Source organism: Aulonocara sp. 'chitande type north' Nkhata Bay, linkage group LG1 (genome assembly GCF_057382095.1).
Source record: "Aulonocara sp. 'chitande type north' Nkhata Bay isolate Kocher_YH1m ecotype deep benthic linkage group LG1, A_spYH_male_GT1.1, whole genome shotgun sequence".
NCBI classification, from domain to species: domain Eukaryota; kingdom Metazoa; phylum Chordata; class Actinopteri; order Cichliformes; family Cichlidae; genus Aulonocara; species Aulonocara sp. 'chitande type north' Nkhata Bay.
Genome location: NC_141344.1, coordinates 5187035 through 5209707, shown reverse-complemented (window position 1 = coordinate 5209707; position 22673 = coordinate 5187035). Strand labels below are relative to the sequence as shown.

Sequence of the window (22673 nt, the reverse complement as noted above, 5' to 3'; positions counted from 1 at the left end):
GAGTAATAGGATTCTCGCCTGTCCTCTTCAGTTCAGCCCTCTCTTTCTCTCTCGCTCTCTTCTGCTCCCCCCCTCCCCCCAAGATCCAGGGATAGTCACTCTGTCTGGCTTTCCGTTGAACACCTTGCTGCTGTGACAGCAGTCAAGTGAAACTCGGAATTTTAAAGAGAGGGAGAGAGAGATACGGACAAAATTGCGTGGCTTCAAAATAAAAGCACCAATGACCAAAGTGTGAAATTGAAACTTAGTCAAGTTCAGTTTCCTAAAAAATATAGGTAACTAAATTACTCTATGGCTAAATTTAGTTCTTGTTTTTTTTAAAGATGCATATGCTTTTAACAAACACATAGAATCTGTCTGAGATTACAAGATGAGTTTTTTGCATTATTTAATTATTATTTATTTATTTATTTTGCTTAGGTTTTATTTTGAAAGTCTAAAGGAAAAGTTCCTTTATTATAGTAAACTCGACAGCTGCCGGCGCGGACACCTAGTTATCTGTGGACAGGCTTCGCGGTGGTCGGCTTCAATTATCGTTTTACTGGGACACTTTTTTTTAATCGCTCACTTTCCTTTAAAAAACAAAACAAAAAACGTTTTCACGGTTTCGAACTGCTGCTGCCGCAATTACCGGGAAAAAAAATAGCAGCAACGGTCCAGGATGAACTTTTCCTTATCCCGGTTAACATTTTCGCTTCTTTGATTGGAGAATCCCGGGCGTGTGGAACTACACTTTTCCATTTTTAGTGGGTTCACTGCGAGTGGAACAGTGGGCGAAAGTGTTAGGTGAAGACTTTGAACATCATAAAGCGTGGTGGTGATTTTCACGAGGAGACCTGAAACCTCGAATACTGACGGGGGAAATATTCAAGGTAAGCCTACGCGCTCATGGAAGAATAATGCTGCATATGTTGGTTGGCTTTAGAAACCTAGGCTAAAGTTAAACACACACACATATGTATATATCACATTATCTCTCGCTCTCTCTCTATATATATGTGTATGTGTGCGTGTGTATAGAGAGACAGAGAGATATGTATATATCACATTATAGATAGCTAGATAGACGTGTGTGTATCTATTTATGTATGCGTTTGAGTATCTCTGATATACATTTGCACCTCAATTAATTTATGAAAACATTTTGTGAATAAAATATAAACTAAAATAATCTTACTAAATAATCTTTGTGCTATAAAGTGATAATTAATTTACAAAAACATTAAAAAGGAGAGAGATACTAAGGCTCATTTGTTACATGCCCTGTAAGATAATAATGGTGGTTCAGTGTTAGTACTTATTATAAATGGCTTGGTTAACAGTGGTCGACCCATTTTTAATGTGTTATTTTGCCTTGTTTATTTCACATTAATTTCTTTTTTCATTGCTTATGTGCGTGCTTGAGCTAGGAATACATCAGTGCGCTGTTTACAGTAAAAAGGTTGTGACATTGGTTACCATTTTCTTCAACTCTCTCAGCCTGTATCTGTACAAAGAGGTGATGTCTGGGTTCATGCTGCTGCCTGAAGGCAGCCATCAAAGGTAGTGATAACAGCTCGAACTTGCTCTCCTTACAGCTGTAGCGTGCGGTTTCCTGTCAGTGATGAGATGCACAATCAAAAGACTTCACTCATGTAGAAAAAAAAAAACTCCTGAACAACAGAAGATGGGCAATGGCCCAAATTAAATTAGATAAAGCAGCACATGCAGATATGAGAACTACTGGAAACTGAAAGTGATAAAGTAACAAATGAGAAGGGTATTTTTTTTAACCATTCATCTTGAGAAATGCAAATGCTGCTGTGGTTGTGTGACTCATTGCAGAAAGCGCTTCTCCTTTGTGCTGACTTCTTTTTTTTTAATAATGAGGAAAAGAAAGCCGTTGATGGCGAACCAAAGCCCTTGGCGATCACCTAAGGCCACACTGGGGGTGATTTAGACTTAATAATATGCAGTCTTTTGTCCGTGCCAGAGTTCGTATGTGTGTTGTTTTATTGATTTATTCATATCCCCGAAGGAAATGTGTGCAGCATTCCACCTGCTCCTCCAATTTCCTCGCAGAGTATGTCGAGATACAGATAAAGGAGCCATGTAATCACATGCACAGACATGCACCCTGCATCACTGTGGTGCTATGGGAAGGTATGCAAGGTCCAATGCAAATGTACCCTCAGGAACATTCCCCACGACCCATATTCCACCTAACCTTGAAAAATATCTCCGCATTCCTGCTTTGACTCAGCTTTCCTGGGGTTTAGTTGAGTGTCTGCTGCATGTGGTGAGATGAGAAAAAACAAACAACTTATTACAAATAGAATCTCACTTTGAGACTCATTCAGTAGCCGCTCAGCGTTAGTGCTGTAAATCAACATGACAGCAGCAGCACTGCTGGGCCCGTTGCTTCATGTAATGTGCTTCAGAAAAACAAAAACGTCTTATCTTTTAGGAAACGGTTGCACAAAAGTGTAGCCCAGTGAAGTCTCCTCCTAGCAGCACCATTTAAGCCAGTGTTAGAAAAGGCTTGAAATGCTTATTAAGGACCCCTTTTTTGTCCCTTAATTGATTCTGTCATTTTTCTTGATGAAAAATCATATAGAGCCATAAAATAAGTAAATCCAAACACATACGTACGTTTCAATGCAATCAGCGAATATTCTAATTTAAAAGTAAGTGACAGCTTTGTAAGTGTAAGCTGTCAGTATGGGTGTGCACAGTTCTTTTAACCACTGGCTGAACCAGCCTCTGAATCAGCCAGTGGTCTTTGACCCTTATTCATGCTCGCTGTCACTTCAGCTCTAAAGCCTGACAACAAAGAGCAGCTTTTGTTCCCTGGCTTACTCTTCTTCCATGCACATTCTTTGCTGCTTCACTCTGCTGCTTGTAGACGAGTGGGGTGAATTTAGATTGAAAACTGCCACAGGAAACAAACTCAGGCTACTTTAAAGGCACATTCATAATAAATATGTTAATATGTCTATAATTTAAAATGCTCCAGCTTGTTCCAAGACTGAGGGTAAAAGAAATGGTGAAACTGGATGGGTCGTTTTTTTTTTCCACATATTTAACTCAGGTGACTAGTCAGCAGAATAGAAGGACAGACATGAAAAGCAGTGACAGAAAATGTTACCCTGAGGTACTTTAAATCTTTGAGAATGACAGGAAATGGTATTTTCAAGGTACTTTTACTGAAACCAGGTCACGTATATCAAAGGGTTTAATAGGAGGTGCTTATCATTTGTAGAAAACATTCTCATTAACTCATGAAAGATTAAACTAAGAATAGACTAAAAATGTAAATGTTGCCCCTTTTCACAAGTGAATTGTATAATGTGATACCTAAGTCTTGTGAGATGTGTATATGAAATAAACATTTACTTTTGAAGAGAAATGCTAATGTGAGCATCCTAGCATGCCCTCAGTGGCAACGCTGAAATGCTGATCCTAGCAGTTTCGTCTACTGTCGTCAGAGCTTCATCTTTTCGTGTTTGGTTGAAAATCAACCCAACTGACAAGTAAATTATAATTCACTAGAAGATAAGTCTGTCACACGCATTTACATTAAGATACTTTTGGTATACTTCGTTGCTCAGTTATGGCTATATCTAGCAAATGTGTGTGCTGCATAGATGCTAGAAGTCGTGGCGTGGGCTGTGTCCCAAAATAACACAACACACTTAACATCTAGCCCACATTGCACAGGTCTTTGTCTGAGGCGATGCAACGCGTTTCAGTTCATCTGCTAGAGGTGTGAATTACCAAAGACCCAAAGGGGCAATATTATCATAATACCCAACTCAATGATACAATTTATTGTGATTCTGATACTTTTGCTAAATATTGCAATAAGTTATTGTGATATATTGTGTTTTATCATATATTTTCTGTTGCAAATGATGTCTTCAGTCATTTTTTTCTACAGCAAAGTGTGATTGTTAACCAGCCAGACTGACCAACACAGTTTATTCAAACTTGTAATTAAAGTTGCATGCACCTGACAAACTGAACTTTTTCTATTGCAATCTAGTCCAGTTTACTGACTAACTAAAATACTTTCTATTTACTTACCAATTCAATGCAAACATGTAGACTATTGTACCATTAAATAAGTCTTGAACCTAGAGAGTGATCACCATTTCTGAGATGTGAGGTGTTGTATGAATCCACTGCCTGTGATGTCCACATGTGTCAGGTTAATGCAACCCTTTCTGCTGTACCTTTCCTCAACTTTGCACTTCCCTTCTCTGTAGAACCTAGGTGTGGCTGTATACATGAAAAAGCATTGAGATGGTGTCAAATATCTGGATCCCATTGTCTTCATCAAGACCAGGTGATCGATATGTTATCTTCTTAGCTCACTCTGAATTGGGAGGTAGCTCTAGTGTTTACTTTGGCATCCATGGCTGATTATTTTCAGACTTTTTACTATCATACAGTACTCTTTACAAATCCATCTACTTTGTCTTGCCCTTGTAAGAAAAAAATAAGTCCATGTGTCTGATTTAGATGTAGATGGCACTTTTTTGGTTTTCGTTCTTTTGCTTTATATCACCCACACCAAAAAGTACCAGTAGTCAGTACTTCGTTTTCACATATGCCAGAACCAAAACAAGATTATGCCTGCCTAGAAAGGTAACTACACATTGCTGTCAACGCAGCCCATACAGTTGGAAGCGCTGGCCACAATGTTGATCACTACCTTAGACTACCTTATATTGTAGTACAAGCGTAAACCAGGTTGGTTATGTAGGTCAAAGTACAACCGCAGCAGATTTATTGGTACTCTAGCACAGTGTATTTGTGGTAGTAAACTGCTACCAAACATACACCGCAACTGTAAGTATAACAACTATAACCCTGCTTGATAACCAAGCGGTAGTCTCTATTGTAAAGGCATACATAAAACAAATTTAAACTACTGGATTTTTGAAACAGATTTGTCTCTTTATTATTATTACAATTACCTATCCTCAAGCTAGGGCTGCTCAATTAATCGAATTTTAATCACGATTACGATCTGGGCTTTCAACGATCATTAAAAATGACTGAGCCGATTATTAGCCCCTCCCTCGTGCTTTACTCTCACGCTGCTCCGTGTGGCAAATCAAGCGCACCTCTCTGCATTTCCAACATGTGTCACAACAATTAAGAAGACCCAAGGGAAGCTCGGAAAGCTATGCAGAAGTTATTTGGGGAGGAGAGTGACTGCCGTTGGTTGAAAAGAGAGGTAAAAGAAAAAAAACTTCAGTGGTGTGGAAACATTATGGGTTCTACTTGACGTGGATCAAGTAGACATAGTGTGTACACTTTGCTACAGTGTCGTAACTGAGAGCAACACTGCAAAGTTCACTAAACATAGATGTTTACATTTTTCATTTATTTTTTATATTGCAAACATTTGCACTGTTATCAGTATTTGCACACTATTTTATATTATTTTTTAAAGTCATTATTCAATACATTGTTATTGTTAACCCTTTAAATCCCTGTAGAACCTGAACCGCGTAAGCTAGCGCAATAATTTGTTTTGCATATGAAACCAGAGGAGTTGTACTTACATCTTATGCCATCAGCTTGTCCTCGGTCACGGTTCCCTTCCACATAAAGCTTTGCAAAAATTGCATAAAAAGCGCTTGCAGGAACAAAAAAATAATATTCCAGAAACACGCTTTGCCGATCCGATCAGCTGTTCGTAACACTTCCCACATTGAACAAGACGTCAACGCGAACTATCGCATGTCCGCCATTTCCTGTCCGAAACCGACTTCATTTTCACGGAAAATGTAGTTTTTTACTTGTAGGCCTTAAAAGCCTATACTGGTGTTTTTATAAGTCATGTTTGACTTTTCTGAATAGTTTCTGTGATGCTTAGAACTCGAATTGCACTGCTGGAAATAGTTTATTTTGATGCACATGCTGCTTTCTTTGCAAATTTGCATCATAGGATTGTTTTTTGTTTTTCCTGCAGTATATAAAAATTGATGTATCTCCAAAATAAAACTATGAAGACACTCAAAATAAATTTACTGTGGTGGGAAACTATGTTTTGCAACTTTTTTGTATTTAAAGTTTTGAGGGATAAGCCTCTTAAATTTCCCCAAGTAGAAATATATGTAAAAAAAAAAAAAAAAAAAAGGTTTTCAATTGTTTTGTAGTTTATTGCACTTTTTTGTAATTAATGTAATTACTATGGACTTAATGCATACATATTATTAAAATATGGGCTATAACAGTTGTATAGCAACTTGAAATGCTCCCAAAAATGGCACTACAGCATGTAAAAAAAAATAATATAAGCTCTGGTGGACTTGGTTCTATGGTAGGTCTTAAAGGGTTAAATAAATATCGTCAAATAATCGAGATCTCAATTTCAGTGAAAATAATCGTGATTATCATTTTTGCCATAATCGAGCAGCCCTACCTCAAGCTTCACAGCCACTTCATTACTAACACCTTGGTAGTTCAAGGTTGGGCCCTCGGGCCTTCAGATTGCCTAAAATTTGCGTGTTAAAGATTCAAAAACATTAGAGAAACAATCTTCAGAGATTTTTGTCCATATTGACACAATAGCATAACGCATTTGTTGCAGACTTCTCATGTCCACTTCTCAGTGTAGTTTATGTTTGATGAATGAGAATGAAGAACGGCAAAGACAGTCGGCCTTGATGAGCAGAAACGTTTCAAACTTTTGTGGCAAAATATATTAGGTTTGGATAATTCACTAGCAAATATAAAAGTGTTACATATCCATGTACCTTGGAACACAGATTGCGTACTCCGTCTGGTATCATTTTCTGCCATCTGTGTCACACATTGTTTTGACTTTTGTGCCATAGTGTGAGAACTTGTAAAGATGATTCATATAGGCAGGTGAGTCAGTCCCACATATGTCATTACTGGAAAACAGAATCAAGCAGACGGGGGAATCACAAGTGTTGTCTCGTTAACACAGTTGTGGGTAGTTTGAATGGATGCATGTGTTCACATAAATGCTGAGGCAAAGGCTCTTATCATATCATCTTATAAATGTGTAGGAGTGACAAATGGAGTGAATTTAGTTTCTGGATGTGTGGAGTCTTTGTGCTGAAAGGTGAGAAATTCTAAGACTGCTACGGTATGCGAGCACTGCGTCTCACTAACACACTTCCACGTATGCCAGGCTTTGGTCATTGCATCTCTTTCACACCCACATTCACACAAGCATAGGAAGTGAAAGAAAAGGGGAAATTCTTGTGCTGAATTGATCCCTGGCCAGTGTACATGAACAATAGAGAGTGAGTGCAGAATTAGAGATAGTTTACACGACAAGCTGAAATATTGTGTAAGAGAGAGTGGATATATTTGTTTAAATTATTTGTGTCACTGCAAACTTTGCAAAGACTCGAACCCAATTATATAATTGCACATAAAAGATTTGATAATAGGCATCATTGTCACCTTAACTAAGCTTACAGTGTGTGTTCACTCTTGTAGCTCTGGGTGTGGTGACAGTGGCCATTTATTTTTAACCTCTGATCTCTTCGTAGATATAATGAGAAAACTGTAATGAGCAGTTCGTGGGTGATGCTGCTACAAATCATACACTAATGCTGTGTGTGAATTCATCACCACTGCGATGCACCTGATATTTCACCCCAACTCTAAATTTAAAGTTTGGGGATTGTGTTAAGTACGTATTGGGACCATGGACTCTATTATGAAGATGCAAACAATAAGACATAACAAATTAAGACAAACATTTTAAAGCCTCAAGATTGGCCTTCTTACCTATTTATTTATTTATTTATTTATTTATTTATATAAATAGGAACTCTCTTTGATGATATGGGTAGTTTCTAAAATGTACTTTCATGAGAAACGGAACAGCTGACAAAGTAACCACACCCATGTTTATTCACAACTTCATTATTTCAGCTTATATGTATATATGTAGGAGGAGATCAGCTGACATTTTGAGCCAAACTAAATTAGGGTTTTGTGGAAGGATCATTTTGGGAATTTTAGCTCGAAAAAGTCCAAATTGGTGTGTAGGTGTAAAGGTCATATGTAGGACTTTGATGACACTATTGTCGTGTTTTTATAACCTTAGAATGATCCTTTTGTATCTACAGAGGGAGGGACTCCTGTTCCTCCGAGTCCACCAGGAGAGACAGAGGTGTGTGTTTAGGTTAAGGTACCACAACAGCTCATTTCTGTCCTAGCATGGTACCATGGTACAAGGGCCACCAAACAAGCTCATCACTTACTGCTTTTGAAGATTCATCCAAGCTTTGGTCTCTTGAGCTTTCGTTTCCGTTGTAATAACATACATGAAACAGACCGATGGAATTGATGTTTTTCCTTAACAGATGTCTCTCTCATGAGACACACTGATAACAGCAATTATCCCCTGCTCAAGCTTACTTCTTCTTAAGCCACTTCATTAAGCACACCTTGGTGTTGCAAGGTTGGATCCTTTTTGCCTTCAGAACTGTTGTAACATATTCAACAAAAAAACATTCCTCAGATGTGTTGGAGCATATTGACATGATGATATTACACAGTTGTTGCAGACTTATCAGTTGCAAATGCGTGATGTGAATCTCCCATTTTGCATGTGCTCTGTTGGATTAAGATCTAGTGAATGAAGAGGCCATTTGAATTTGTGAAACGGTGCATCATCATCCTGAAATCAGTCATTAGATGATGGCTGTTCTGTGATTGTAAAGGGATGGACAACCATAGCAACAATACTCAGGGAGTCAGTGGCATTTTGGAAGTTATGTACAAAGACTCCACTCTGACCTGCTGACCTGTTGATACAGGACAGAATGCTTTTATTAACACCAAATTCTCACCCATCAAACTATTGCAACAGTTTATCGTCTACCTTTGGTGAACATATGTGGATTGTTATTTGAGTAATTGTTGCCTTCTTATCAGTTCAAAGCAAGCTCCTCCTCTGAACAACAAGATATTTTTACACAGAGAACTGCCGCTCAGTGGATATTTTCTCTTTTTCTGACCATTCAAGGTTAACCGTAGAGATAGTTGGGTGGAAAAAATACAGTAAATTGACACCACCAATCACATCGTTTTCAATATCTCATAAATCACTTTTTTCCTGACATAGAGGCTGAAATTATGATACAGAGCTCCACAATGAATCATGTTATTATATCATATTGTATCATGCTATTCTAGTAAAAGTTGTAATTCAGATAAATAAGTTTTCTAAAGATCCTAAAGCCTTGATAAATGAAAAGACAGTAACATATTTTAAACTACAATATCTGTTTAACTGAGGCAGAGAAATATTACTGCACTCCTTCCTGGCAGGTCACTATATTACACATTAGTTTCTCAAGCATGCACCGCTTGAAGTTACACCTTAGCAACTTTTTTGCTTTTGTCACTTTTAAATTATCAGAGAACGAAATGCCAAAACCACACTTTGACACGGAAAATACAAAGGTTTCATTTTCACACGTCTTTGTGTTAGATAACTGAACTGAAAAGTAAACTGTGGGATATTTTGATATTGTCTTCTTGGCTTCATTTCAAGAAGATATCTTATGTCAAACCACAGTTCTGCATCACAAGAAGTGTCGCAGCTGAGAGAACTGGCTGGTGTGACGTGGCATCTTCACAGGAAAGCTAATGTTCAGCTGTCGCTCTCAAACTAAATGCTTGAGTAACAAGTGGTGAGGCTTGTGTGTTGACTGGGATGACCATAGTGAAGACATGTGACACAGATAACGATAGAACAGACTAACGCTCTAAAATTTAGAGCATTCTCATGTCGGTATATATAAGAAAATGCAGTTAATTCAATATGACTTTATTTACATGACAGATTATTATCTCAAGGCAATTTGTACTGTAAGCTAAAAACCCTACTGTTTTTATAGAGAGAATCCTAACAACAGACATCCTCTATGAGTAAGTATATGGCAATGGTGGGGGTGAAGAACTCTCTTTTGACACGAGGAGACCTCAAGCAGAACCAGGCCTTGGGAGGGGCAGCCAATTGCATTGACCAATTTGGGTGTCAAGAGAAGGAAAAGGGAGGAAAGAGGAAGATATAGAGGCAAAAAAACAACAAAGAACTGAGCATGTTAACATCACCGACTTATCAAACTCTAAAACTGAAGCCAGGCCAATAGAGCATCAGTGAAAGTGCCGCATAATGCAAAAAAGTAAGGTAGCATTTTGTGTGTTCATCAAATAAACCTCCTGTTTGTGTGTGTTTGTTTGCTTATTTGTATGTCTCTGTGCATTAATGGGTGGGTTGTGCAAGGCTTATATCTTTCTCAAGTATCGAGTGTGGGTGTTATAAATAGCAAGCTGTCCTCTCAGGATATGCAGTGTGATATTTCCCTGTCTTTCTATTGTTCTTTTTTCTGTCTGTCTGCCTGCTTTGTCTGTGGTTCAACAGGTTCCTGTCTGCTTTTTTGATTATTTTCCAGACATTCTCACTGTCACGCATACCATGCAGTAAACCCACGCGACGTGGTCACAGATCTAGTATTTGTTAGGTTTTAACTTCCACGCTATGAGCTTGTCTGGATGTGGTGATGTAAAGCAATGACACCAGACTAGGATGAGTTTCCGTCTTTGGTTGAAATTGAAAATGACAAAAATGCATTTGTGGTTATTTGAGACATGTCCGTCTGTTGACAGTCATGTGATTCTCTAATATGATGCAAAGTGGATTTTTTTCAAAGAAAATTCCCAGTTGTATATTTTTCTGCTTTAGACACTAACTGGTGGTGGACATGGAAACTGTCAGTATAAGCTTGCTTGACTATTCAGCACTTGACCTTGAAGGAAAAGCAGCTCACTGTAGGGTTATGGAAAGACTGAATTGCTGATGCATGTGTATGTGTTCTCATTCCCGTTACAAGGGGAAGACTGTTTCCATTGATAAGAGCTTAGAAAGGTCGCTGTGTTTATTTTGAGGCTGAACTCATTTGTGTTCACTGATATATAAGGACAGATAACAAACCAGGCGTCCAAATGAGAATGGTATCACTAAGAAAATGTCATTACATTAAACTGGGAACTTTTTGTTTCGTTTTTTTATGACTTCATGTAAAAAGAATGTAATTGATATGCTTTTTTTATTTGTTCTAACATTTTCTATATGTGGTTAAAATTGGCTGCAAATTAACACTGTGCTCTTTCATTTAACCATGCACACACACACACACACACACACACACACACACACACACACACACACACACACACACACACACACACACACAGTTTTAGCCACTGATTTTAATGGTGCTAAATTGCTGTTCTCCTTGCATAAGCATTTACGCAGTTATAAATTTGTTCCCCTTTTAAAACCGTTTCACTTTTTGTATTTCTGCAGAACAGATGTTAGCAACCGAGCTGCAGCCGATGGATAATCTGAAGTTTGCGCTCTTCTTAATCATCCTCACCACTGGTAAGATCTTAGAGATACTTTATCTTGTTCATCATAAAGCAAACTGCATTCATGTTGTGCCACTTCCTACATTATACGTTATGTTGCCCTTTTTATAGATATTCTAGAAGAGACATTAAATGAACATGACAGAATTCTCAAAAATATATTAGATTATCAGTTTTTCATAGCATTTCCTTTATAGTATTTTTCTCTATGTGACCTCTGTTTGTGAGCATTAGACAACTAGAGTGCCTCAGATAGTAAGGAAATACTTTGCTGACACAGGAGAGTTAAAGCTTCCACTACCATAAGAACTCTTCGGTCAGTATCATAAAGCAAGGCAGGACACATGGGCTCCAATAGGAATCAATGCAACGCCGAGCTCATGAACTGATCATAAGTTTAAAATTTGTAAATTGTAACTGTGACCTATTACCCAAGTGCTGGCAGACACACATTCATTTACATGTCAGTTTTCTGCCCTGAACCTAAAGTCTAGCCAAAGTAGTGACATTTTAGCAAACAATGCAGGTAGATGGCAGGATTGTGTTACTGAATGCGGAGGTGTAGTATTCATTGCTTTCAGTCATGTAACCAAAGCAAAGCCCTGGAGGAGGAAAATAATATAGCGACAACATGCTAGGAAACACTCAGTACTATAGAACTGCAATACAACCCACTAAGTTTCCCAGTAGCTTCAAACCACAAATATTTAAATCACCTCAGTGAAGAGAAGTGAAAAATATTATTTGAGCACTTGTAGTCCACATTGCAAAGTCCCTGCAAGAGGTCTACTTTAGAAATGCTTAACTTCTCTCTCTTGAATAATCCCTGCCCTTAAACTACCACCAGGATGAAAGCACATACAGTAGAGTGCAGCAAGAGGGTTGTTTTTATCATCTGGACTGGTCACTAATACCATTGTGAAGTAGACGAAATTTTTCATTTTCAAAACAAGTGGGAGAACCAATTAGCTAAATGTGTTAATTATGTTTTAATACTGTGTGCTGTATTTTAACAGTTTCCAGTAACAATGACAATGACCTGGACTGGAACTTTTGCGGCACATGGCACCATGGCAACAACCCCCTGAGCCTGAACCTCAACATCTCTACTGGCTGTAAAGGAATCTCCATTTCAGCCAGTGAGAGCTTTCTGTCCATCAACGGGCAGATCACAGCCCAGTGTAGGAGATCTGAAGTGATTACCTTCAAGCACCTTGGACTTGAGTCAGGGGAGGACATCAAGTTCTGTCTGGACTGGGAGCCACTGCTGGACCAGTTAATGCTGACAGTAAGTGATAACAATTTTTAAATTTAAGTGTGGGTTCTAAATGCTATTTTTTTTTTTTGTTTCATCATTTGACACCCATTCTTTTACTCAATAACATTAAAGTTCAGGAGAACTCAACTAAAAATGAGCGTGAGGTAGTTAAATGAAAGATGTGGAAAAAGCACATGTGTATAATAATATACCACCACCACATTCTAAAAGCCATATAACAAAATGTAAAATTTATATGATGTTCTGTACACTGCATACACTACACTAGCTAAATTCAAGATTATTATGATAATTTCTGTTTTTTGTTTTTGTTTTTCCTGTTGTGATGTTCAGGTAGGAGAGAAGAAGCTTATTCTGTGCTCACCTGCAAGCCTGCAGGGTAAATGCTGCACTGACCTGAGTGATGGCCAAAACACACAAGAAGCAGACTACGGCATCCTCAATACCGAGATTAATCATGATTTCATCACCGACAAAACACGGATGGCGTACAACTTTCAAGCACATTCCACCAACTACAGTAAGGAAGATTACACATATTGTGTCAGCATATTCTTGATAGAAAATCTGTGAATGAAATATATTTAGCAAAAAATAAAATTGATGTTCTGTACTGTTTTATTTGTTCCAATAACTCAGTTTGTCTGTAATGTTGTTCATATTTAGCTTTGCTGAACCAGCATTTCAGATTTCTGTTATCAAGTGCAGCATGTCAGAATCAGAACTTTCTCTTCTTTTCTGTTTTTGCAGCAGAATTATGTGAACAGGCGAGACAGGAATCCGGCCCCAACAAGTAATTTCCTCTCTTTTCCTCAAATGCACCAGTTTATTGCAGGGATATCATGGCAGGATGTTGTAGACTTGATCCTTCCTGAAGTACACAAACTTTGATTACAAACGAGGAGTGAAGACATTAGCTGTCTGATGTAATATTGCTCCATTCAAATGAAACATGACAAACTTATAATCATGGCTGTGCCTGATGTTTGTGTCCAGGTGTGCTGAGCCTCCATACGCTCACAAATCTGATGTGGAGATGAAGGAAGATTTCAAAGGCCACAGCGTCACATCACCTGTAAGACAAACACACAAAAGTTAAAGAGACTTGTCTTCAGATTAACCTTTTCTTTTTCAAACCAACCAGTGTGAGAAGGCTTTGATTTATTTTTAGAGAGTGGATGCTCTGTGATAGTGTGTCAGCTGTTGTATTGCAGTGTTACTGTTCTGAACTACCTCATCTTACAATCTCATTTAATTATAGCTACATTATAAAAAAGATAAAATGATCAAAATGTTATTTGTAATAAACTATACTGAAACAAAATGAAATTGAAAAATAATTGAAATTTAATAAAAACTAATGATAGCTCAAGAAGATGATCATTGTGTCAGGGATGAACTAAAAACAACATTTGCAGTTCATTGTAATTAATTTATGTCGCCCACTGTGGCACACGGATATGTTTTTATAGGTAAAAAACAACACTTGAACAACACACAAAAATGTCCCGCTCTGCAGAGTAATATCACCTCTTAAATCCAATTATTAGGTTTCTGTAGGTTTCACCTGAATCACACATCTGCAGAAGTGAGGTTTCACTTTCAGTCATACGACTGGGATGAAGATTCATATTTTTAGAGTTTGCACTGCTGACATTAGCAAAAAACCTTCTTTGCATCTGAGACTGTGTGCTTCCATTTTTAATCCAGACTTACTTTACAGCACATTTTTGAATAACCTAGAGTATTCATGCAAGTAGAGGGGAGAAGTGATGTAGTACAGAAAATAGGGTGGGAGGTTAGTCACATAAAAGTGACTGATGGCAGCATTCTACTGACGATTACAGGATGGTGTTGAAAGCTGACTTTTTTTTTCCTCTAAACGACCCTAAAATAGAGTCATTTAGTAACCCAACAATCTCAAAGCAGAGCCACAAGCAGAGCTGCAGAGTGAAGCAGGTTTTGCTTACATTGTAAAAACTCACAGTTCTTATATGTGCTGTCTTTTCCAGGCCATTGCTGGTAGACCTGTCAAGTCCAATATCACTGTCCACCTCCCTGCTGCCTTAAAACAAGCTGCGAAAAATGTTAGCAATGTAGCCTGCACTTTCTTCAAGAACATCTCCCTGTTACAGGTAAGGCTGTTTGCCTTCAGTCGATACAGGCACATATGACAGGATTTCAGGTGACCTTATTTAGCTGTCAGCCTGCAATTTTTTCCAGTGTTCACATTTGCGATTCTATCTGGAATACTTTTGTTGCTTTGTGTGCAAATATTTATGCTGCATTGTGTAAGATGAAGGTCAAGTTGTGTGTGTTTGTTTCAGGAGGCTCACAAAACTGCCAAGCCTATCAATGATGTGGTGGAAATCACGGTGGAGAACGAGATCATCAGAAATCTGCCTGAACCCATTAGGATAGATTTTTACCATGAAGCCGTATCTGTAAGTTTGTGTGTTTCTGTGGCATTTAGCCTGTATCAGTACGCTCCCCACCCACTTTATATTACTTAAAGCTACTTCCTTAAACTGACACTTACTGTACCAAATAGTAACTGCTGAAATTGACTGCAATGTGCAGCAGTACAGATGTCAATACACACACAGGCTGTCAAATGTGGCTCAGGTGTGGATGCTGTTAAAAGACAAACAAGATGGTTTTTACTTCCGTGACATCTGCATATCTACCTCCACGGTGCAGCAAACACACAGAAACCACTTATAGGTCTCTTTTCTAACCTTATGTCTGGCAGAAACAGACTGTTGTTTATGCAATTTATGAGGCTGTCTATTGCATCTGTGCAATGCACACAACAACACATAAAAGCACCTGTGACGTGGATATTCTTTGACATTGTGGTGACATTGCAGCTCATGTCTCTCCCCTCCTTCTTTATTTCAGAAAAGAAAAACAAGGGCATGTGTTTCATGGGACACCAGAAAAGGTTGGAACCATTTAGAGATGAATATTATGTGCTACTTTACATATTTATCTGTATTTTCGTTTATCATAATTTTCAGCAATGCGGATTGATTTGATATTTCCCTGTTGCAGATTCTCTGCAGGTGAACTGGTCGAAGGATGGATGTAAGACAGAACAGAGTGGGGAAAACCACACTGTGTGTCAGTGTAACCATCTGACGTACTTCACTGTGCTGGTGGTGAGACATGCGGATACACTGCTTTTCATACAACAAATAAACAACAGACAGAAACCAATAGTGATGAGATTAGTAATGATTTTTAAAAGATACACAGAAATCAACAGTCTTCATTGTACCAGTGTGTCTTGTGAAGGCCATGTTGCTCACTGCACTGTTTCCTATGGCAGGACCTGAATCGTCAACCAGTGCCCCACCTGCTGGAGCTTACTGTCATTACATATCTGGGATGTGCCGTATCTCTGATCAGCTGTGTTGCTCTTATAATATATCTCTGCAGGAAAAGGTACAGATGTTATTAATGTAATATACAATATAGATATTTTTTTTATTATTTTATTATTTTAACTTTCCACTGACTTTCAAGGAGGCGATCAAAGGAGCAGTCCTTGCCCATCCATGTGGGCTTAGCTGTGTCCCTCGCCTTCCTCAGCCTGATTTTTTTCTTCAATGGAGTCCTGGCTAACGTGGGAGGGGAAAGTGTGTGCACTTGGGTAGGAGCAGTACTTCACTACGCCCTCCTCTGCTCCTTCGCCTGGATGGGCATCGAAGTGTTGCACACTTTCTGGTTGGTCTACATGGTCTTCACCCCCCGTCTGAAGCCCTACATTTGGAACCTAGTTGGTTTTGGTGAGTTTCATTTCTGAAATGTATCTCATGACACATAAAGGTAAAGCACATGTAAGACTCTTGATTATTCTTTTCCAGCTCTTCCTGCTGTTCCCGTTGTCATCCTGGCTCCAATAGGTGATATTTATGGGCTCATAGAGGTGCCACCAAGCGAAGACCCTGAGAATCCATATAAGATGTAAGCCTTTCCTTATCTGATCTAAAATTATTTGGAAAGTGAATAAATACAAGCACATGCTTGTATTTAAAATCATGCTTTCAAGGCAACAGCAAAACATTTCAAGGGGATTATGGGAATCTTTAATAAAATGCTGAGCATATTTTGAACATCATTTGGCCTTTATATTTGCATTTTTATTCTGGATTTTTTTTTTCTTTGTCTTCTGACTGTTTGATTTTTCCAGGTGTTGGATGGATATAAATGAGAATAAAGGCTGGCTAGCTTTCTGTTTGACCAACATGATGACTCTGGCCCTCCTGGTGTCATCTGGCCTTGTGATGCTGTTCCTGGTCTACAGGCAGATCCGCACCAGGGATGAATGGAAACAGAACCGAGTGGCGTTTCTCAGCATCTGGGGCCTCAGCTGCTTATATGGGACCACTTGGGGTCTGGCCTTCCTTAAGTTTGAGCCCATTTCTACCTTTATTCTCTTCATCACCTGTATCCTCAACTCATTTCAAGGTCAGTGCTTTTGCTGTACAGTGATTCCAGATTACACTTCAGGTTTAAAATGAGATGTTATACTTAAGGACAAGTACCATAAGGATATTTTGCAGACCATCACGTGATAGATGAGCAGTTCGACAGTCATGATGACTGAGAGATGCTCTCACTCTCATACATTCTCCTACAGCTGTGCGAACACTGAACTGCTCCTGATAATACAGCTCACATGGACTCTTTGCTTTTCAGACAAAAACCAACATGGCCACTCACTTGTAAATATCCAGCAAAAGAAAAAAGGAAAAAAAAATTAAACTGAGGCATGAAATGCCATGCATCTTCATCTTTCAAAATCCTTCGGGAGTTTCCAGAGGCATTATATTATGCTGGATACCCCTAATTTGCATATAGAAAGCTGTCAAAAGAGGATGATGATGCTTCTCAACATTAAATTACATCATTGTCATCTAATAAATACACAGATCCAAAGAAAAAGTGACTTGGAATAATCTCCACGTGCTTTTATAGCTTTTAACTATTTATAGTCGGTTGTTAGATGGGAGTATATTCATTGTTGGCTCATACACTGTGACTGTACATGTGGAGCCAGTGGCCTATTGTATCAGTGTGGGAATGAGACAATGGCCATGATTAATCAAGGCCTTCAGTTGCTGTTGCCTATCAGAGACAAAGCTGTTTCCTCTCACATGCAGCATGCTTGTTTTTGATTCAGCACCAAATATGTGATTTATTAACCCCATTATTGCTGCATAGTGGTATCAGAATGTGTTCTATGCCAGCCATATAACATGCAGTGGCTAAATGCTACGTCTGTAAATGACCCTACCTACAGGTGTATTATTTTCTTAAACATAGAAACAATTTAGAGCCCAATCTAGCTGTTTGCTGACATGACATTATCTGCATTTATAATGGCTGTACGTTTGTATAGAATAGGATTCTCTGCAACTTCCTTGTTGCTAGCACACAAGCTTGGAATGGTACGAACACAAAGACCATCTGATCCAAGCAAAGGCAGGCAGCATAGAAATGACTAAACTATGTCTCGTAACAGTAAAACAAGATTAAAGATTATTTTTAAACTGAATCGTTATGATATCATTGTAAGAACTACCACATAAATGATACCACAGATTATTTATTGTATTATATTTTTGTCAGCAGAAGTTGTTGTAAATAATATGGTTTATTTTTTACAAAACAGAATATAATTTTTCATTTTCTGTTCATCATTTTTAGAGTCATTGTTCAGCTACATCCAGGCAGCTGATAAAAACACGAGTGTATTGGTTCACCTCTGTACACTGTAAAATAATTTATTTTCAAAAATTCTTTAAATAAAAAAATATTAAAATTATGCAATATCTTTGAGTTAAAAAAATATTTTAAGGCTTTTGAATGATTTTAGAAACACGTGAAGTGAGCTGTTCTGCTGAGGAATGATAAGATAAGATAAGATAAGATAAGATAACCTTTATTAGTCCCACACGTGGGAAATTTGTTTTGTCACAGCAGGAAGTGGACAGTGCAAAAGTTATGACGCAAAAATTAGAATACAATAAGAATAAATACAGTACACAACTGTACAGAATAGAATAAAATAATATACTATATACAGTAGAATAAAATAGAATAAAAATATACAATAAGATAAAAATAGAATACGAATGCTATATACAACTGAGTAAAAATACAACGATGCCAGAAAAGATTATTGCACTTAGTGTTATTGCACATGTGTGGATGTGTGTGTTTGTTCAGTTAAAGTCTTTGTTGTGGAGTCTGACAGCAGTGGGGAGGAAAGACCTGCGAAATCTCTCCGTCCCACACCGTGGGTGCCGCAGTCTCCCACTGAAGGAGCTGCTCAGTGCTCTCAGAGTCTCCTGCATGGGGTGGGAGACGTTGTCCAACAGGGATGACAGCTTAGCCGCCATTCTCCTGTCACTCACCACCTCCACTGGGTCCAGAGGGCATCCTAGAACAGAGCTGGCCCTTCGGATCACCCTGTTCAGTCTCTTCCTGTCCCCAGCAGAGATGCTGCCGCCCCAGCAGACCACACCATAAAAGATAGCAGAAGCCACCACAGAGTCATAGAAGGTCTTCAGGAGTGGGCCCTCCACTCCAAACGACCTGAGTCTCCGCAGCAGGTACAGCCTGCTCTGCCCTTTCCTGTAGAGGGCGTCTGAGTTATGAGTCCAGTCCAGTCTGTTGTTCAGATGAACACCAAGGTACCTGTAGCTGTCCACAGCCTCAATGTCCATACCCTGGATGTTCAGTGGTTGCAGTGGAGAATGCTTGTGCCTGCGGAAGTCTACCACCAGCTCCTTGGTTTTACTGGCATTGATCTGGAGGTAGTTCAGCTGGCACCAGTCCACAAAGTCTTGAGTCAGTCCTCTGTACTCCTTGTCGTCCCCATCAGTGATGAGGCCGACTATTGCAGAGTCATCAGAGAACTTCTGCAGGAAGCACTGGGTGGAATTGTGGGAGAAGTCTGCAGTGTAGATGGTGAAGAGGAACGGAGCCAGAACCGTTCCCTGTGGGGCCCCCGTACTGCAGACGACCCTGTCCGACACACAGCCCTGAGTCCTCACATACTGTGGTCGGTCGGTGAGGTAGTCCAGGATCCAGGTAGTGAGGTGATGGTCCACTCCAGAGTTCTCCAGCTTGTCCTTCAGAACCGAGGGAAGAATAGTGTTGAAGGCACTGGAGAAATCAAAGAACATGATTCTCACAGTGCTTCCAGCGGTCTCCAGGTGAGCGAGGGAACGATGTAGGAGGTGAATGACGGCATCATCCGCTCCAATGCCAGGCTGGTAGGCAAACTGAAGTGGGTCCAGTGATGAGCTTGTTAGGCGCCGAAGCTGAGCCAGGACCAACCGCTCCAGGGTCTTCATCAGGTGGGATGTCAGAGCCACCGGCCTGTAGCTGTTGAGGTCCTTGGGGCGTGAAGTCTTTGGCACTGGTACAACACAGGAGGTTTTCCAGAGCTGTGGTGGCATTTACTGCAAATAACAGATATTAAAGGCTCATTTTTTATGTAGTATATCTGAGAACGTTTTGCCACTGACTTATTCTTACTGCAAATCATGCTCGTTTCCTGCTAGCATATTTACTGCAAATTTTCTGTCCCTATCACACTCACGTCAAAGATTTTTTAAAACAATCAGATACTGTGGCAACTGAGTAAAAACAATCCATTTTGAATCTTGGTTTCTCGTCTGTCGCTCACAGGTTTCTTCCTGATGCTGCGATTCTGCATGCTGGACTGGATGCAGAAGCAGGCTGGTGGCTCTGGTCTTGGCAGCAGCAGCACCGGATCTACCAGGCAGCACATGCTCCAGGCCCAGGAGAAGAGTTAAATGAACAAAGATGCAGAAGCCGGACTTTGAATGTAAAAATAATGCCAGTATACCACCAGTGATGGAGGAGCTGGAGGTTGACCAGGACGTTTCTCCTGGAGGAGTGTTCTGATGAAATGTGTCTGTCAGGGGTGGTAACTGCAGGAGAATATGAGCTACAGCTAAAAAAAAAAGGTACAGCAGGTTCTCCATATATCCTACGTTTCTTAACTCTGTAACTCGGTAGTAACGAGCACAAGTTAGCTGTACGGGCAAACACAAATATGACCTGCTGTGTAACTGTAAAAGTGAAGATGGGTCAGTATTCCTTCCCAAACATAATCCAGCTGCTGTAACTTCTCAAACTTTGAGTGTACAAACCTTTTTTATTCACTCTAAATTATTTATTCTTGAGCTTGTGTTCTATTTAGTAATCATTACAACAGGAGAAAAAAGAAACATTTTACAAAATATATTTGCTGTTTATTTATAGCTCTATATGTCACACATTCTGAGTTATAATTAATTTTGGTGGCGATTAGCTAAATATTATATATCAATAATTCACTCAAGTTGCATTACAAAAAGGCATTTAATTACTTGATTCTTTTAATTTAGGCCCGTGGCAAAGAAATGACAGTATCACTCAGGAACTCCTTAATCAGGCCTAAAGCCTGCGTTTGCAGAAAAGCTAGACTGGCTCTAGTTGTACAGGAGGGGGATGTCAAAGTTCAAACTAACGTATGTGAAATTAGAAATTGTAAGTTGGAAATAATTATGAATTATTCCCAACACGGAAATTGCGAGCAGGAATAGATGCAGGTTACTGTTCTATTGTATATAAAAAAAAGAAAGCTATATAATACTATTGACGATGTTTTGAACTTTAGATAAGCTTTTTATTTTATATTTTGTATCATGTATGCTTTTTTATAGCTGCTTCCTAAGTTGTTTAAAGTAGCACTTTAGATTTTCGGTCATTTAAACATGTACTTGTTGAGCCTCAGTGAGTTTTCTTTTGAACTGTTTTAATGTGCAGATGGTAAATTCCATATTGCATTTGTCCACACTGTAAATTAATAAGTGAATATTTTATAAATGAATCCAGAGTGACTGTTTTTCTTTTTTTCAAACCTGATTATCAGACCTTTGTCTTTAAAATGGGCCAAAATGCATTTATTTGGTTGGATGCGTTCCAGTATTAAATAGAAATGTAAAATTGTCATGTATTTCATTGGCGTTATGTTTCAGTCATGTCCAGCAGAACTCACATATGTAAGCTTTTAGATACTGTGATGTTTGCACTTTTTTCAAAATTTTAAAACTAAAATATATGTCACTCAATTTAATGTGTATATTTTGGTTTTCTGGATATATATTGACTTTTAATTAAAAAAAATCTTTTGGTTAAAAATGTCGAACTGCTGTGTGTTTGTGTAGATGCATGCCACACTGCACAACAAGAACATTTGCAGCTTGCTGTTTTCCTGTTCCCTCCCTCTTATCTGCTTCCTCCCCTGGGTTTTGTTTTTTCTTAATTGTTGCTTTCTTGCTGCTTGTTTTCCATCTCTATTGTGATACAGTGCGTACGTATTTGGTGGAAGAAGCCAGCCTGATACTTAGAAGAAAAAATTCATGGCTTTTCTTAATGCCTCAAAAGACTTTCATTAATAAATTTCATGATAGTGTTTTACATTTTTTTGCACCATAGCAATAAAATACATCCTTGCTCCTAGCATATGGATGTCACATTATTCTGTCTTTTCAGACATGGTGTCTTTCAGAGGACAGGTCTTTGTTCCAAAGATTCAATGGAAACATTATTTCATCATCCTTAACATGTAATATATTCATATTAAACTAAATAAAACAGAACACTTCACACTGACTTTCCCTATTGAAAGGAATAATAATACATTATATTAAATATGCAGGCCCTAGCCTGGCGACCCCTATTGGATACAGACACCCTGGTCAGGAGGGAAGTAGTGTTACCACTATGCCATCCAGCTGCTATATATACACATTGTGCCAAAATCAAGTCTTAAAATCATTGTTCAAATTCATAATTGGTCAATTTTAGTGTTTAAAGGATAAAACGATTATTGAAATTGCATGTATAATTCCTTGAAGCTTAAAAGATCACATTTTGAGTTTAA

General features: G+C 38.7%; 1 protein-coding gene across 2 annotated transcripts; it reads left to right on the top strand.

The window, feature by feature from the left end:
* The first annotated feature begins 484 nt into the window (after positions 1 to 484).
* On the top strand, positions 485 to 21942 carry adgrg1 (adhesion G protein-coupled receptor G1). 2 transcript variants are annotated; one of them, XM_086304882.1, is made up of 15 exons: positions 485 to 872; positions 11365 to 11434; positions 12438 to 12709; positions 13034 to 13220; positions 13451 to 13493; positions 13697 to 13775; positions 14713 to 14835; positions 15028 to 15144; positions 15602 to 15644; positions 15755 to 15861; positions 16032 to 16147; positions 16229 to 16491; positions 16570 to 16669; positions 16896 to 17173; positions 20408 to 21942. In XM_086304882.1, the coding sequence occupies exons 2-15, from the start codon at positions 11365 to 11367 to the stop codon at positions 20533 to 20535; spliced, it is 1926 nt and encodes a 641-aa protein (XP_086161008.1). In that variant the 5' UTR covers positions 485 to 872; the 3' UTR covers positions 20536 to 21942. The 2 variants fall into 2 exon arrangements, with proteins under 2 accessions (XP_086161008.1, XP_086160957.1); XM_086304831.1 differs by having other exon boundaries at positions 11360 to 11434.
* Positions 21943 to 22673: the final 731 nt, after the last annotated feature.